Raw genomic sequence first — 19,867 nt, forward strand, 5'->3', positions numbered from 1 at the left:
TACCATTGCACCAAACTGCCGAGATTACCATATAACTTTAGCTCCATATCATGCAGTCTTCATGTGGTAGATTATGATAAGACCTGACTTCCGGTAATGCTACACCTTTTTTTTTTTTTAAATCCCTTAAATAAAAAGATCTCGTATTGTTGATGTTTTTTTTAAATTAAAAGTGTCTCTGTCTATCTGTAATTGCTCTCAAGATAAAAGGCAAATATGTAGAAACAAACGGTTTAAATCATGATTTAAGGACAAACACACCTGTCTGATAGTTTTGATGTAAATTGAACAGTTAGTAGTTCTCAAAATACTAAATATTCTCTCCTATCCCTTTTCTCAAATGATAGCAGTTTTTAGTGTAAAAGACCAAATTTTGCACATTATCCTTGCATGCTATTGAAATTCTTGTCAGTCATTTCGATCAACTTGTTGGACCATCTTATTCATAAGCTTATCATAGATACCAGGATTAAATTGTTAAATATATGCCAGACGTGTGTTTCGTCTACAAAAGATTCATCAGTGACGCTTGTATCAAAAATGTTTAAAAGGCCAAATAAAGTACGAAGTTGAAGATCATTGAGGACCAGAAATTCCTTAAGTTTTGCCAAATACAGCTCAATACATATGATTTCCCAAACTAAATACCCCTTAAAATTTTCCCTTAGATTGATTCAAATTGTTTTTGAGTTTTAGAGGAGAATACTTTTTAATTAGTAAAATTTAACCAACAATAATGATGACTAAGGTTAAATACCTCAATTTTATTGTAGAAATTAAGCTAACCAGTCAAACTTTATCTATTGTTGATTTTTTGTCGATTGTTGACAAACAGGTAACAATCATTAAACTAAGGCTTCTAAACATGAACTTTAATTACCTGCCATATTTTCACAACACTGACCAATAGAAGAAAAAAAATGACGATTATACGAAATTTACACGAAAAATGTGATAAATTTGTGCACAAAAGACTAAGTTTATGATTTTTGTATGCATTGGTTCAAGAATTGGAAGAACTTTAATCAGATCACAACAATTTTGAAAAAGGAGAGCATATCCAATATAGATCATTTCTATCTTCTGAGATACCTTTCATTATTAATTCATTTTATATTAGTTGCTCTGTTTTGTCAAACAAAGGGGTTATTTGAAATGTATGCAATAACATAACACTACACAACATATTAACTTTTTATTATCTCTTCATTCATTTGTCATGCAACAATTTAAGATAAAAGTCATTATTTTCTCTTTCTTGTTGACAGCTCCGCTCATCTTTCATTCTGCACCATCATTTTCCAATAACAGCTGTAGTGACTAGCCCTGAACGAAACTTCAAGTTTTTTCAGATATTGGTTTGGGCCAGCCCTCATCATCTACCAGGCCCTCTGATGGGTCCTCTAACACCTGTGGCCCAGGACCAGGTTTGGTGTGGATGACATATTTTACAGACCTATTTTGTTTACTTAATTTAAACTTCTGGATTTCATCCTGTAAAATAAATATAGAATTATTATCTTTTGTTTTAGATATCATGTACCATAGGTTTTTGTTTATGAAAAAAATAGGAAAAGAAACAATTCTTAAAATAATGTGTTCAGTACATTGTATTATCATATACTTCAGTCAAAACTTTTAAATGTATATTACAATATGATTTGAAATGGAGAACCTGTATGTTCTATAAATTATTTCAATAAAAAGACAAAAGAGTCATATATATCAATAATTAAAGAATTAGGATCTGACACAGGGCTAAACTAAGAAAAATATCAATAATTTACGATTATTATCAAACAACATGTTTCAACAGATGTCACTTGTGTAGCAAACACTGCAGATCAGTTGAGTCAACCCTAATATTTGGTGTATTTTTTATACTCAATAATTAGTTTCCTGCGTAGTAATTTGGAGACAATGGTTCGTTTTTAAAAAAATTGACCAATGTATAGTCTGTTTTTCTTCAAGTAATGCTTTTTGGTTTCCCCTTGAGATCTTCACCTCCCTTTTTGTATTTATATCAACTGCTACATGTATAAATAGTTGTAATCCTTACAATAATATTCAGGTAAGTTGTGATAATATCAGAACACTTGTTCAAATGGCAATTATTTGGAAATTCAGTTTTCAATTTCTGAGAAGTTTTATGACTGATAAAAAAATCTGCTTACTGTGTGTAAAGTCTGTTCTGTTATAGGTAAACCCTGTATTGTGGTGTGTCCATTCTCAGGCAGGAAAAAGTGTTTCACCAGAGAATAAAATCTTGGCATTTCAGAATCTAACATGAACAAACAGGCATTAGGGCCAGCATCAAATGTGTATGATACCTAAAAAATATGGCTATTATAAATAAACTAATATTATCTGATAAAGATACTACTATATATTATAACATAACAAGCTAACATTCATCACAACCACAGCATGATTTGGTGTATCTGTCTTTTAGACATTTATATATTTAAATGAGATCCAATCTGAAAAATAACTGTTTATTATGATACATACTTTAAATAAACTTAATTGGCACTCACACCACATCTTCCTATATAAAATTAAGGATAATTGAACAAGTGTTGAGTCTATACGTGCAGGCTCAATTAATAGATATAGGAAGATGTGGTGTGAGTGCCACTGAGACAACTCTCGATCCAAATAACAATTTATAAAAGTAAATCATTATAGGTCAATGTAAGGCCTTCAACACTATTAAGCAAACTATTCATTTCCGCTCAAATCCTAAATGCAACATCCTTCAAGAAACTAAAAGTTATCTTTTTAATAAATTATTTAAGTAAAAATGTTCGATGTATTTATATATAGTTATCTCCCTTAACCCAAAATACTGAAATTGTAATACCAACCTTAACATCCTCATTGATATTATTATACTGGTGAACTAATCTAATAATCTGATGTGACGTGTCTGTCATGTACGAAATGGGAGGATATGTATCTAAACACACTGCATGGAGCTGGTTACTCTCCTGAAAACACAAACACAATAAAGATTGATTTAGAGAATATGTACATAGTAACATAGTTTTCTCCCCTCACCATCAACCAAATCACAAAGTCACAGAATCTGGGAGATTGGAGGATATGTGCAAATAACTTATTACTCTCCTTAAAGAACAATGCCATTTCACAAAGCAATTGGATGTCTATAAGGTTTCAGTAGATTGTAAGGATAAGTGACTAAATACTAAACATTTTAATAGCACTCATTTTTAGGCTCATATTAATGCTTGTCTATCTCATTTTAAAGAGCACTCATTCTTAGGCTCATATTAGTGCTAATCAATCAAACTAACATTTGAAAAGTATTTAGGGTGCTACAATCCAAAAGGCTGCAGAGACACAAACAAACACGATCACATGTTTGCTTCATATTTATTACTGCTCCATAATATAGAAACCTTACTTAATAGAAAACTTCTGAACTTTAATATCAGTCAAAACAATTATTATAACTCACAACTAAATTTATTTCTTGATTTCAAATTTGTAGACAATTATTTTTACCCAATTATCTTTACCTTCATTGTTATCTCAGCAAATGTTTTAAAATCTTTGTTCATTATAGCTTCTGTCATTTGATCTTCCTTGGTCTGAAGACCAGACAGCCTCTGTTTCAGTAGCTCACTGGTTTCTACTGTGGTCTGCATCCCTGCTGTACTACTGGTATGTTTTGTCTGGTCACTTACCTGAAAATAAAAATTCATGGGAGATAATCAAGGCAACTCCTAAAAAACTTTTGCTTTATATTATGCAAATTTATCTCAGTGATTAACAATATATAAACAATGGTTTTCAACAATCAATAGGCGAAAAAATTACTCACACTCATTTAAAAAATATAGAAAATTAGAAAAAGTGACATTTATAGTAAATATTGTTTTTTTGTTTTTTGCACATCAACAAATTATTTATTGCACTAACTTCTTGTTAACAACTGCACTTTGTGTAATAATATTCTATATAGGTTAATTCCTGTTTGCCAGTCTTCAAATGAACCAGGGGATTGACTTGACAAAATTGTTTGAGGTATGTACATTTGCATTTTTACAATTATTTTGAGGATATCTATTTTCTCTTATTTAATGCTCATTATTTACAGTAATTTAGTATAAGTAATTTACTCTTATTTTTGTTTATAAACACCAAAAAATATTTCTTACCACTAAAATGAGTACAGCAAGTTCTGGCCAGTGAGTATGTGGTGCTATCTGTCTGGCTTTAGAATCAGAACCATCCTCATTAGATCCTTTATCCCAGGTTACAAATCCTCCATAAATACTTCTACAGGCACTGCCAGAACCTTGTCTGCAACATATAATAAGTAATCAAATTTAATCTGAAAATATCAACTATGGATTACGTCTTATTTGTGGGGAACTGACTTTCAAGGATTTTGTGGGTAACAGTGTTTTTTTTATGGTTTGTTTGGAGAACTTGTATGGACCTTGATATAACCTAAATCTGTTGCAACCTGTATTTTTTAATTTTATCTTTACACTAAATCCATTTGGATGTAAGATTGATATTTTAGTCATCCTCATAGATACTTGATCTTTTTACTAGTTGGTATTGACTTTCAGTAACAGTGAGTGCCCTCAGATCTGAACTTTTTTGTCTTTCATGTTGTGAGGGACTAATAAATTAATGGTTGTTATTCGTTCATATCTGTCATATTTGTTTTGTTATAAATTATCTATATCATGTTTCTATGTTCATTAGACCATGGGGTCAAAATTCTTATTTAAAATTAGAAAGATCATATCATAGGGAACATGTTTATTCTATTTCAAAATTATTGGACTTCAACTTTATTAAAATCTACCATTTTTGGTAAAGGATGACTGAATGAACAACCACACCGACAGAAAAATGTAATGTCCCTAGGTGGGGCATATAAATTTAAACTTCTGTATCAAATGAACAAGACTGAAACATAATGTTTTTTGTTTTAATCACTGGATTTTTTAAACAAACAACAAAATGTATTTGATTCGTGACAGAATTACATGTAAAATCAATGGACTCATTTGAATAATTTACCTTGCGATGTCTGATAATTCTCCTTTTACATTGAGTAATTTTGCTAATGTATAAACTGAAATGAAAATAAACACACAATATAGTCATAATAGATTGAATCATTTACTATATTATATGTAATTCTTAAGTGTAGGTGTAATCATGGTAATCAAGTTGATTTTGTTCTTTTTACCTATATATGTGCGTTCCCAAAACAATTGATTTTACATGTGAAAAAAAAATAATTCAGGTTTCAGTCCACTACAAATGCTGAGATAAAACAAGTGGTTTCTGTAAATATAACTACATATTGAAGTTGTAGCTTTTTTTAAATACTTCTGCAAGTAGTGGAATGCTTTCAAAGGGAGAATATTGTAAGGCACTAAGATAATTATCAATTATTCAGATGAAGTATGACAATTTGACAGATATATAGTTTTGCTTGTTTGCCAAAAGCATAGATTATAAAAGCACCCTGTGAAATTCTCAAATCTCTAAAGTTTAGACATTATTCTAATACGACTTATTTTTGTGACCAAAATTCTAAAACATTCTCTCATATTGGGTGCACCTACACTTATAATTGATTTGAATTAGGGAAATAAAATTATCCATCTTGTTTAAAAACAGTTTGGAAAACTGGACCTAAGTTTTTAACAACATAAACTACATAAAAATTAAATTCTAGTCACATGGCAATTTATTATAACTTCATTCCAATAGATTTCCCCCAATTTGTGGTGTACATGTATTTATAAAAATCTACTAACCTAAACACCCATAACCTGCAGCAGAGGAAGCCAAACCAGCAGCCGTAGGGAAATTATTCTCTGACACAATGTGCAGTTTCCAGTTCAATCTGGGATTTGTTTCTCCATCACTCTTCCTTTTTCTAGCTCTCCTTTTAACTATACCAACAAATATCCAAAAATAAATGAACATCTTACTCAACTTTATAATTAAGGTGGTACCAAACACCTTGACTAAAATAATTAGGCTTGTTTAATTTTTCAGAAAATTTTGTAAAAATATTTACTTAGATCATTTGACCAAAATCACTTGAACCACACTAATTGTGATCATTGAAAAGTTATATACTTCTTTAACAATATAATGTGTTTAAAACAGAGTTATCTCCCTATAGTGTTATCCATAAATAATTAAGAATTATATACTGAACAAACATCTTAAATTCCCAAGGACTTTAATGTACATGTTGAAGTTGACGATTGCTTAACAGTCATTTGGGCAAAAAAAAATGTAGCAATAGCAACTAATAAAGCAAATGTTAAGGAGAAAATGCTTGGGTCAGAGCTTAAAATGACAATAGGAATCCCCAATAAAAACATACTTTTTTTCTGCCGAACATTTAAAACAAAATACAAAGTTTTACCTGCACTGATGACTGCTTGTAATCTGCTGTTGTTTATGTCCTCTTCTCTAGAATAAAAAATGTATATTCATAAAAATGAATACAAGATTGCTACACAGTAGGAAAATGTCTGCACTGCTGTCATCATGTGAAGCTTGCCATACTTAACTGTCATTTGAATACAATATATTCTGATGGATTATTTGGACTTCGACTATCATACGTCTATTACATGTAGAATACTCAGACCTTTTGAGGGTATTCCATTCTGAAAATGTCATATCCAAATGACACTTTAAAAGTATGGTCATCTACACATGATGGTCAATTATCCAACCAAGTATGAAAAGTTTTTGGCTTAAGCATTGTGAGGTGTAAACAGAACAATAATTAAAGAACCTTAGTGAGCACGCTTACATACCCCACGTTCCAACATTGTCATTGGAGAAATTAAATAAGTGTAAGAAAAAAAAATTGTATAAGAAAAATTAATTTCCTGCCAATATGCACATCTAAATAGTATGTCCTTATTATCTACAAAATTTCATGAAATTCTGTTGTGTGGTTTCAGAAGAGTTGAGATGACAAACGGTTGCAGAAGTACATTAAAGCAAATAAGTTCAAAGAGGCGTAACTCCTAGAAAAAAAATTGAATCGCAATTTCCAGTCGATATGCACAACTACATAGTATGTCCTTATTATCTGAAAAGGTTTCATGAAATTCTGTTGTGTGGTTTGAGAGGAGTTGCGATGACAAACTGTTGCAGTAGTACATTATAGTAAATAAGTTAAAAGGGGCGTAACTCCTAGAAAAAAAATTGAATCGCAATTTCCAGTCGATATGCACAACTACATAGTATGTCCTTATTATCTGAAAAGGTTTCGTGAAATTCTGTTGTGTGGTTTGAGAGGAGTTGCGATGACAAACTGTTGCAGTAGTACATTATAGTAAATAAGTTCAAAGGGGCATAACTCCTAGAAAAAAGATTAAATCGCAATTTCCCGTCGATATGCACAACTACATAGTATGTCCTTATTATCTGAAAAGGTTTCGTGAAATTCTGTTGTGTGGTTTGAGCGGAGTTGCGATGACAAACTGTTGCAGTAGTACATTAAAGTAAATAAGTTCAAAGGGGCGTAACTCCTAGAAAAAAAAATGAATCGCAATTTCCAGTCGATATGCACAACTACATAGTATGTCCTTATTATCTGAAAAGGTTTCGTGAAATTCTGTTGTGTGGTTTTAGAGGAGTTGCGATGACAAACTTTTGCAGTAGTACATTATAGTAAATAAGTTAAAAGGGGCGTAACTCCTAAAAAAAATTGAATCGCAATTTCCCGTCGATATGCACGACTACATAGTATGTCCTTATTATCTGAAAAGGTTTCGTGAAATTCTGTTGAGTGGTTTGAGAGGAGTTGCAATGACAAGAAACAGGACTGACGGACGGACTGACGGGTCAAAAACATTATACCCTCCGCAACTCGTTACGTGAGGTATAATAATGATGTGAACACAAGATTTTTTTTATTGGATATATCAGAAATATGATATTCATGATATTAGTCAACATGGTTAAGTGTCTGTTTTCAAAAAGACACAAGTATTGTTAAGATATATAAACAAGCGTTATGTAGACTGTTTAACATGATGTTTTTGATCATATAACTTTTGATACTAAGTATGAATGTTTGAACTACCAAGAAAATGATCATGATTATTGGGTGATGACTTACTTAGGCTACTTTAAAAACTACTTAACTAAGGTTCTGCAATGCTGCTATCAATTTCTGAAGATTAAATAAATACATTTAAAGCTCCATAAAATATCTCTTATACATGTTATATAAAGACTTACACACCATTCAGCCAGATTTGATCTTTTGTAAAGTTTGGACTGGCAGCTATTGTTGTTTTAGTCCTCAGCTGAAAATAAAAGTGTAAAATATGCATGTAGATTAGGTTTTGTTTTGTAACATACTATAAAAATGTTCAAAAATCTTTCAAAACTTTATAATGAAATTCCAAAACCATATGATTATTTTCAAAAGATGTAAATCAAAAAGCTTTAATATAGAGGTGTGTTATAATTATAACATAAACCAGATGCTCCGCAGGGCGTAGCTTTATACGACCGCAGAGGTTGAACCCTGAACGGTTGGGGCAAGTATGGACATAACATTCAAGCTGGATTCAGCTCTAAATTTGGATTGTGATTAAATAGTTGACACAGCATAGGTTTCTGACACAGAATGAATGTGTTCTAATGAAATTAATTTTTTTGTTTTCTCTTAGAGCAATTCACTATGCTGTTGAATATTATTCCTCTCAAAAAAATGTTTGAAGAAATTTTCTTTTTATTTATGAAATTTCAAATGAGAAAATTGAACCCATTTTTTTTAATCACATCCCCTTTTCCCTTATTCCAAAACTAATCTCAATTAAAATTTCTAATGTAGTTTGCAACAATTACTACTCATTTAAATACATCATAAAATATTTAAAAGATGTAAAAAAACTGCTTGTTATCACTGAATGGTAAAGATTATTTTAATTTATCAGTTGGTAGTATAAAGTGAATATACATTGTATATTGTATATATAACAAAGATTTAAATTGATTCTGGACAAAGAAAGATAACTCCAAATAAAAAAAAATCTTACAATTAGATATTTCTTGCTTACTATTCTGGACAAAGAAAGATAACTCTAATTAAAAACAAAATTGCTATTTCACAATATTTTGCAATAAGATATTTCTTGCCATTGCGCAATACTGTGCAATTGAAAAGACTTGCTATTGCACAAAACTTAATATAATAATTTTAGATCCTGATTTGGACCAACTTGAAAACTGGGCCCATAATCAAAAATCTAAGTACATGTTTGGATTCAGCATATCAAAGAACCCCAAGATTTCAATTTTTGTTAAAATCAAACTAAGTTTAATTTTGGACCCTTTGGACTTTAATGTAGACCAATTTGAAAACGGGACCAAAAGTTAAAAATCTACATACACAGTTAGATTCGGCATATCAAAGAACCCCAATTATTCAATTTTGATGAAATCAAACACAGTTTAATTTTGGACCTTTTGGGCCCCTTATTCCTAAACTGTTGGGACCAAAACTCCCAAAATCATTACCAACCTTCCTTTTATGGTCATAAACCTTGTGTTTAATTTTCATAGATTTCTATTTACTTATACTAAAGTTATGGTGCAAAAACCAAGAAAATGTTTATTTGGGTCCCTTTTTGGCCCCTAATTCCTAAACTGTTGGGACCGAAACTCCCAAAATCAATACCAACCTTCCTTTTGTGGTCATAAACATTGTGTTTAAATTTCATTATTTTCTATTTACTTAAACTAAAGTTATTGTGCGAAAACCAAGAATAATGCTTATTTGGGCCCTTTTTTGACCCCTTATTCCTACACTGTTGAAACCAAAACTCCCAAAATCAATCCCAACCTTTCTTTTGTGGTCATAAACCTTGTGTCAAAATTTCATAGATTTCTATTAACTTAAACTAAAGTTATAGTGCGAAAACCAAGAAAATGCTTATTTGGGCCCTTTTTGGCCCCTAATTCCTAAAATGTTGGGACCAAAACTCCCAAAATCAATACCAACCTTCCTTTTGTGGTCATAAACCTTGTGATAAAATTTTATAGATTTATATTCACTTTTACTAAAGTTAGAGTGCGAAAACTAAAAGTATTCGGACGACGACGACGCAGACGACGCCAACGTGATAGCAATATACGACGAAAATTTTTTCAAAATTTGCGGTCGTATAAAAACAATGAAAAAACGTTGTTGACGTCACAGTCACATGACATTATGTCTATGGGCTGATAACAAATAATGTCAGCCAATCAGAAGACACATTACATCCCAAATTAAACCAGATGCTCCGCAGGGCGTAGCTTTATACGACCGCAGAGGTTGAACCCTGAACGGTTGGGGCAAGTATGGACACAACATTCAAGCTGGATTCCGCTCTAAATTTGGATTGTGATTAAATAGTTGACACAGCATAGGTTTCTGACACAGAATGAATGTATTCAAATGAACTTAAAATTTTTGTTTTCTCTTAGAGCAATTCACTATGCTGTTGAATATTAATCCTCTCAAAAAAATGTTTGAAGAAATTTTCTTTTTATTCATGAAATTTCAAATGAGAAAAATTGAACCCAATTTTTTAATCACATCCCCCTTTCCCTTATTCCAAAACTAATTTCAATTCAAATATTCTAATGGAGTTTGCAACAATTACTACTCATTTAAATACATCATAAAATATTAAGATGTAAAAAAACTGCTTGTTATCACTGAATGGTAAAGATTATTTAAATTTATCAGTTGGTAGTAAAAAGTGAATATACATTGTATATAACAAAGATTTAAGTTGATTCTGGACAAAGAAAGATAACTCCAATTAAAAAAAATTCTTGCAGATATTTCTTGCTTACTATACTGGACAAAGAAAGATAACTCTTAATTAAAAAAAAATTTGCTATTTCACAATGTTGTGAAATTAGATATTTCTTGCCATTGCACAATACTGTGCAATTGAAAAGACTTGCTATTGCACAATACTTAATATAATAATTTTAGATCCTGATTTGGACCAACTTGAAAACTGGGCCCATAATCATAAATCTAAGTACATGTTTAGATTCAGCATATCAAAGAGGCCCAAGAATTTAATTTTTGTTAAAATCAAACTTAGTTTAATTTTGGACCCTTTGCACTTTAATTTAGACCAATTTTGAAACTGGACCAAAAATTAAGAATCTACATACACAGTTAGATTTGGCATATCAAAGAACCCCAATTATTCAATTTTTGATGAAATCAAACAATGTTTAATTTTGGACCTCGATTTGGGCCAACTTAAAAACTGGGCCAATAATCAAAAATCTAAGTACATTTTTAGATTCAGCATATCAAAGAACCCAAGGGTTTCAATTTTTGTTAAAATCAAACTAAGTTTAATTTTGGACCCTTTGGACCTTAATGTAGACCAATTTGAAAACGGGACCAAAAATTAAGAATCTACATACACAGTTAGATTCGGCATATTAAAGAACCCCAATTATTCAATTTTGATGAAATCAAACAAAATTTAATTTTGGACCCTTTGGGCCCCTTTTTCCTTAACTGTTGGGACCAAAACTCCCAAAATCAATACCAACCTTCCTTTAATAGTCATAAACCTTGTGTTTAAATTTCATAGATTTCTATTTACTTATACTAACGCTATGGTGCAAAAACCAAGAAAAATGCTTATTTGGGTCCCTTTTTGGCCCCTAATTCCTAAACTGTTGGGACCGAAACTCCCAAAATCAATACCAACCTTCCTTTTGTGGTCATCAACATTGTGTTTAAATTTCATTGATTTCTATTTACTTTAACTAAAGTTATTGTGCTAAAACCAAGAATAATGCTTATTTGGGCCCTTTTTTGGCCCCTAATTCCTAAACTGTTGAAACCAAAACTCCCAAAATCAATCCCAACCTTTCTTTTGTGGTCATAAACCTTGTGTCAAAATTTCATAGATTTCTATTAACTTAAACAAAAGTTATAGTGCGAAAACCAAGAAAATGCTTATTTGGGCCCTTTTTGGCCCCTAATTCCTGAAATGTTGGGACCAAAACTCCCAAAATCAATACCAGCCTTCCTTTTATGGTCATAAACCTTGTGTTAAAATTTCATAGATTTCTATTCACTTTTACTCAAGTTAGAGTGCGAAAACTAAAAGTATTCGGACGACGACGACGACGACGCCAACGTGATAGCAATATACGACGAAAATTTTTCAAAATTTGCGGTCGTATAAAAAATGCATTTTAATCCTATGTTCTATTTTTAGCCGTGGCGGCCCTCTTCCTTGGATCGGTCACATTTTTCAAACTAGATTCCCCAAAGATGATTGTAGCCAAGTTTGGATTAATTTAGCCCAGTAGTTTCAGAGAAGATTTTTGTAAAATTACTTAAAATTACCAATTTAGGGGCAGCAACCCAACAATTCATCTGTAAATTTCAGGGCAGATAGATCTTGACCTGATAAACAATTTTACCCCATGTCAGATTTGCTCTAAATGCTTTGGTTTTTGAGTTATAAGCCAAAAACTGCATTTTACCCCTATGTTCTATTTTTAGCCATGGCGGCCATCTTGGATGGTTGGCCGGGTCAAAAAACACAAACTTTAAACTAGATACATCAATGATGATTGTGGCCAAGTTTGGATTAATTTGGCTTGGTATTTTCAGAGGAGAAGTTTTTTTTAAAGATCATGGATATTTACGAAAAATGGTTAAAAATTGACTATAAAGGGCAACCAGATGCTTCGCAGGGCGTAGCTTTATACGACCGCAGAGGTTGAACCCAGAACGGTTGGGGCAAGTATGGACACAACATTCAAGCTGGATTCAGCTCTAAATTTGGATTGTGATTAAATAGTTGACACAGCATAGGTTTCTGACACAGAATGAATGTGTTCTAATGAACTTAAAATTTTTGTTTTCTCTTAGAGCAATTCACTATGCTGTTCAATATTAATCCTCTCAAAATAATGTTTGAAGAAATTTTCTTTTTATTTATGAAATTTCAAATGAGAAAAATTGAACCCAATTTTTTAATCACATCCCCCTTTCCCTTATTCCAAAACTAATCTCAATTAAAATATTCTAATGGAGTTTGCAACAATAACTACTCATTTAAATACATCATAAAATAAACTGTAAATAAAATGTAAAAAAACTGCTTGTTATCACTGAATGGTAAAGATTATTTGAATTTATCAGTTGGTAGTAAAAAGTGAATATACATTGTATATTGTATATAACAAAGATTTAAGTTGATTCTGGACAAAGAAAGATAACTCCAATTAAAAAAAATTCTTGCAATAAGATATTTCTTGCTTACTATTTTGGACAAAGAAAGATAACTCTAATTAAAAAAAAATTTGCTATTTCACAATATATTACAATATTGTGAAATAGATATTTCTTGCCATTGCACAATACTGTGCAATTGAATAGACTTGCTATTCCACAATACTTCATATAATAATTTTAGATCCTGATTTGGACCAACTTGAAAACTGGGCCCATAATCAAAAATCTAAGTACATGTTTAGATTCAGCATATCAAAGAGGCCCAAGAATTTAATTTTTGTTAAAATCAAACTTAGTTTAATTTTGGACTCTTTGGACCTCAATGTAGGCCAATTTGAAAACGGGACCAAAAATGAAGAATCTAAATACACAGTTAGATTTGGCATATCAAAGAACCCCATTTATTCAATTTTTGATGAAATCAAAAAAGTTTAATTTTGGACCCCGATTTTGGCCAACTTGAAAACTGGGCCAATAATAAAAAATCTAAGTTCATTTTTAGATTCAGCATATCAAAGAACCCCAAGGATTCAATTTTTGTTAAAATCAAACTAAGTTTAATTTTGGACCCTTTGGACCTTAATGTAGACCAATTTGAAAACGGGACCAAAAGTTAAGAATCTACATACACAGTTAGATTCGGCATATCAAAGAACCCCAATTATTCAATTTTGATGAAATCAAACAAAGTTTAATTTTGGACCCTTTGGGCCCCTTTTTCCTAAACTGTTGGGACCAAAACTCCCAAAATCAATACCAACTTTCCATTTATGGTCATTAACCTTGTGTTTAAATTTCATAGATTTCTATTTACTTATACTAACGTTATGGTGCGAAAACCAAGAAAAATGCTTATTTGGGTCCCTTTTTGGCCCCTAATTCCTAAACTATTGGGACCTCAACTCCCAAAATCGCTACCAACCTTCCTTTTGTGGTCATAAACATTGTGTTTAAATTTCATTGATTTCTATTAACTTAAACCAAAGATATTGTGGGAAAACCAAGAATAATGCTTATTTGGGCCCTTTTTTGGCCCCTAATTCCTAAACTGTTGAAACCAAAACTCCCAAAATCAATCCCAACCTTTCTTTTGTGGTCATAAACCTTGTGTCAAAATTTCATAGATTTCTATTAACTTTAACTAAAGTTATAGTGCGAAAACCAAGAAAATGCTTATTTGGGCCCTTTTTGGCCCCTAATTCCTAAAATGTTGGGACCAAAACTCCCAAAATCAATACCACCCTTCATTTTGTGGTCATAAACCTTGTGTTAAAATTTCATAGATTTCTATTCACTTTTACTAAAGTTAGAGTGCGAAAACTAAAAGTATTCGGACGACGACGACGACGACGACGACGACGACGACGACGCCAACGTGATAGCAATATACGACGAAATTTTTTTCAAAATTTGCGGTCGTATAAAAATGTTTTTTGTACAAGCTTTGAAATCCAATTTCTCTTTTTTTTAAATGTTATATTTTCATATTCATGCATAGAAACAAAAAAAGACTTTCTGTGAAATGGAAATAGCATAATAACCATGATACAATGTAGTAATTAGACTATGATTCTGGTTCATTTTTATAGATACCATTTTTTTGTGAATTAAAACAAATTTGCATTCTCACGGATATCATGGATATCATAGTTTTGCTGGTCTGTATAAAAATCCTATGGAAATAATTGTTTAATATTCAAAGTAGTTGTTTTTCTATCCCATGATATCCAAGAAAATACGCAACCAACATAACCAACCAATAGGAAAACAGCCTGTATCCATGTAGGAAAATGACCCATATTTTTATAAAAAAAATATTCTGATTAACAGTCATGAAGGTTTGATAGGAAAACAATAACCGAAAGAAAACTGTTAACATTGTAGATATATGCAAAATTTGTTAATTTATTAGGTTTATCATGTTTGTATATTTTACCAATAAGTTGAGGAGACAAGTCTATTTGGACAGAAGCTTACAACTATGATAAATAGATAAATATTACATATGGTATAGCATTCTACTGTTTTCATTGGATATAACAATCACATGTTTTAAAGGTTATTTTTGTATGCTAAGCCTTGTTTCTATTTTGAATTATGTTGACGCTGTGTTTCTTTTTATCATGTTTATAAATATATTGGTCATTGTTGGTGGTCAATACAAAAAAATCTTGCTAAATTTAGATTTATGACGTCATGACATTACACATAACATCCATGGTGGAAGCGTTGCAGCAGACGAAAAGAAAAGTTACTAGCTTATCAGGAGATTTCAGGCATTTTCTGTTGCATACTGATGCTAAGAATAAAAGAAAACCAATGCAACAAGCTATATGAATTTGTTCAAAGAATATGGATATTTTCAATAACATCTTAAAATTCTTGCAAAATAAAATTAAAAAATACACAGAAAGGGAATGGAAAATCATTTTCCTAATACATTTTTTACAAATGTAATTTATAAATTAATGACTTAAACTCAGTCAATAAGTTATATATGGACCTGTTAGATAATATTGACACTTGGACTTTGTCATATATAACGTATTGACCTTGTCAAAAGTCCAGAATTGATAAATATCAGCTGCATATTCACCATGTACACAATACCTCATTCTGATGGAGTGTCACACTAACTGAAGAGTTCAAAGGCAGTATCAATTTCTCATTTCTCTTTCCCCCTGAAAAAAAAATCATTACATTTGACATGTTTGAAATCATTAATTCATTTAAGTATTATTTTTCAGGAGTGCTGTTTGGGTAGTTGCAGTTTAAAACTTTGTTCTCAGCAAAGGATAGACCCAATTTGAATTATGACGTTAAATTTTCTTGATTTCTACTGAATTTCCTATTGTGACATCATCATGATCATGAAAATAGGTGACCATGCCTGATCATGTCACATATAAAGAAAACTTTCTGCAAATCTTTGAAAAGGAATTATAAATTTTATTTAGATATTGACTAAACAGATTCTACCACTATATCTCGTATAACAATACCACTCCACTCTCAACAGTAAAATTTGAAGTATTCAAAAAGAGTGCACAAACTGCTTTTTCTGAACCATGATTGATATTCTGTTTTTACTACAATTATCACATAAAAATAATATTATCAATGATCTGGACATGAAAATGATTCAAGTTCAGATAAACCATGTACGTAAACCAAGACAGACATGTACACCTTAAATCTTTTCATATACTGTGGATTCATTTATTTTCGTGGGTACCAATTTTCGTGGTTTGGAGAAAACTTGCATAGTCATGGATATTTAATTTCGTGGTTTTGGCAAAGGCTGCATACATTCCTTTAGGAAATTTGTAATTCGTTGAACATTTAAATTCGTGGTTCCCCTCTCCCCACGAAATCCACGAAAATTGGTATCCAACGAATATTAATGAATCCACAGTATACCAAATATAGTTTACCTTTTACATAGTAAACAAGAACACTGAACAAGAAACAGACCAGTGAAACCATGAAAATTTAATATTGACCAAATGAATAATGAACATTGAAAATGGGGTCAAGTTCAGATGAAGCCTACAGACAGACAATTTTATTGTATATTTAATAATCATTCCATGCATTTAATCCTGCTGCAACTGTTTGCACCTGTCCTAGTCAGGAATCTGATGTTCAGCAGTGTGTTTCTGGTTTCTAGTTTTTATATCATGGATATAGATTAGACTGTTGGTTTTCCCGTTTGAATTGTTTTTTACCACTAATTTTTGGGGCCCTTTAAAGCTTGCTGTTCTGTGTGAGACAAGGCTCTTTGTTGAAGACCGTACCTTGACCTACATTGTACATGACCTATAATATAAATTGTGACTTGGATAGAGAGTTGTCTCATGGGCACTCATACAACATCTTCCTATATCTATCAAAGTTTACCTATTGCTTATATGATCTAATTGAATTGTGTATGCCTATGTCATGTACAAGTGTACATGTATGTGATTATATATTAGTCCAGTCAAACTAATATTTAACCTAAAACTAATTGCAACAGAAAATGTTTTAGTTCTAATCTATAGCATAATGCCCTTACTAATACTATACACAGAAAAAAGTCCCATAAAATCTAACTTGAGGAAAACTCAAATTCAGCATTTTTAATTTCCTATGGAAATTAACATTAGAAAGGGAGATAACTCCACAAAAATGAGTCTTTTTTTGTCAGTTTTTGGTTGATTTTCTAGAAATTTATGTAAAGAATGATACTTTGATGGGGTTATAAATAGTATTTGACAAAATTATATAATCTCCTGCTCAAGAAAAGTACAAAACAGAAGTTTTATGGGTAGTTTTTTTTTTGAGCATTTTTCATTAAAGAAATTTGAATCTTTGTGACCATTTTGAAAAAATAATGTGAAAATTTGGTATTGTTTGTATCTGTATATTATATTTTTTCAGCATCTTAGGTGTCTTAAGAAACTTTAAACCATGAAAAGAAGAATACATGCTTGATTATTTTTATCTAATTTGAGATTCTTTATCTTGACATGTTGAAAAATTCAATAAATGGTCAACTGACTAATGAATTACGAAATCTAGATTGTAGCTTGATAAAAGATATGAAAACACCTTAAATAGAGTTGTTTGTTATACTCTAAAGAGTTATCTCCCTTTCCAATGCAAAACTCCATAGGAACTTTAAATGGTGATTTTTTTTAGTCTTTCTCCAGTAAAATTGTATGGGACTTTTTTCTGTGTATCTTTGGGGTATAATCATGATAATGCTAAAGATAAAAACTTAAAAATCTTCTGTTGAAATTACTTTCAGGTTAATAGGGTCAAACTTATGCTAGATGACTATATTATTAAACTGGTCAATACGTTTATTGACAAAATTGCTGATTACTTAAATGTTGCTTAAACAATGAATGGTAACTTTAGAAATATATGTTTTTATTTAAAATAGCCCTAATAACTTCTAACTAACGTAAAATCATAATCAAAACAAATGCTTATTAATGCATACATGTAATCTTGTTTTTATTTCAATTTACATAATATATATATTTTTCATTAAAATGATTAAATAAGTAGATTGTTCATGTTGTTGGTTGCTTAAAGTCCAAAGGCAAATATTCCATGCATTTTAAAGATGAAATTTTTAACAATAAATACATCAGGTATGCCCTAGGCCTGTAATCATGGTACATGTGATAGAGGACATCAATGATGATGGTTGAGTAAATTTAATCAGCCATTGCAAAGTAAGGATACATATATATTGGATAGGGATAGGAAGTTTGCTTTGCAACAGTCAACAGTCAACCTACATATGCACATCTATACAAATACAAATACAAATATTTTATTGGCACAAACTCATTTACAATAATTGACAATGGACCATACAACTAGTATACAAAATAATGAAATAGTAATGATGCAGCAATTAAGGTTCATCATAACCTTTTGGCTAATATGACCGTATTTACACCACAAATTTTACTCTGAGTACAGACATGACAGACAAACCTATGCACCTGCAAAAGTTTTAAGGGATGGGCAGGAACTAGTTATATAAATTTTAAATGCATTTCATATTTTAGAAAATTATAAACTTTACTAGATTTTGCTATCCAGTTTTTTTTGTTCCTGCAGAAGGTGTCAAAATTAACTAAGTTGGGAAAGAGGTTTGAGAATCTCCCCTCATATAATACATGTTGTGAGTAGTATTAATTTAAATGGACAATAGACATCTGCAGATAATAGGTGATTTAAACTGTGTAACTGAGTGGACCGTATCAAATGAAAATTGTTTATTTTGCTATCTTCTGCAGACTGGAAAAAACTGGACATCAAAATCAAGTTTTTAATTTTCTCAAACATAGACTTTATATAACTTTTATATATCTAGTTCCTGCCATGCCTTAAAACTTTCCTAGACGTACCAGTTTGTGTGTACTCATAGTAAATTTTGAGGTGTAAACACGGCCATATTTTTCAATTCCTTATGATGAACCTTAAATAATACTACATAGAATATCAATAGGCATATTTCGAACAATGAAATGAGCATTTATAAATATATCAATATATAGGTTAATTCAGAATAGACTAATATACTAATTTGTACATGTATACCCCTAAACTTCTAAACATGTTAATACAGGATCTGATTTTTTTAGGGAAATGGCTACTTATACGACCTTTATTGATTTTTGTCTAGTAACATATAGCTCATTAAATTAACATTACAAACTGCAATTGACTATGTAGTTCCTTACAATATTTAATAACAGCAATATTTACAGGTCCTGTGCAGGTGGCACACTGCATTTCCTGGATTATGTTGAATAATGAAAACTACCGATAGCTTCCGAAAGTAAATATTATTGAGCACGACATTCATTAAATATTTCTAAATTCTCTTTCAATCATGTGTTTTTTTAGATAAATTGTTTAAAATAACCTCATTATGTTTTTGTTTATACGAATTGGTCTCCTTTTGCATATATTTAGGCTTTATTTAGTTAATGTCCGTCGTTGTCTGGATTTTTTATTAGGTTTTTAGACTAAATTTGACTT

General features: G+C 31.0%; 1 protein-coding gene across 2 annotated transcripts; it reads right to left on the reverse strand.

The window, feature by feature from the left end:
* Positions 1–1,182: 1,182 nt before the first annotated feature.
* On the reverse strand, positions 1,183–19,690 carry LOC134721802 (diphosphomevalonate decarboxylase-like). 2 transcript variants are annotated; one of them, XM_063585031.1, is made up of 11 exons: positions 19,567–19,690; positions 15,929–15,999; positions 8,275–8,342; positions 6,437–6,483; positions 5,814–5,951; positions 5,065–5,119; positions 4,185–4,329; positions 3,543–3,710; positions 2,868–2,990; positions 2,175–2,330; positions 1,183–1,494 (listed from the first exon to the last, which is right to left on the reverse strand). In XM_063585031.1, exons 1-11 carry the CDS (start codon positions 19,616–19,618, stop codon positions 1,339–1,341), a joined length of 1,179 nt encoding a protein of 392 aa, XP_063441101.1. In that variant the 5' UTR covers positions 19,619–19,690; the 3' UTR covers positions 1,183–1,338. The 2 variants fall into 2 exon arrangements, with proteins under 2 accessions (XP_063441101.1, XP_063441102.1); XM_063585032.1 differs by lacking the exon at positions 19,567–19,690 and having other exon boundaries at positions 15,915–15,991.
* Between the last annotated feature and the right edge of the window lie 177 nt (positions 19,691–19,867).

Source organism: Mytilus trossulus, chromosome 6 (assembly GCF_036588685.1).
Source record: "Mytilus trossulus isolate FHL-02 chromosome 6, PNRI_Mtr1.1.1.hap1, whole genome shotgun sequence".
In the NCBI taxonomy this organism is placed as follows: domain Eukaryota; kingdom Metazoa; phylum Mollusca; class Bivalvia; order Mytilida; family Mytilidae; genus Mytilus; species Mytilus trossulus.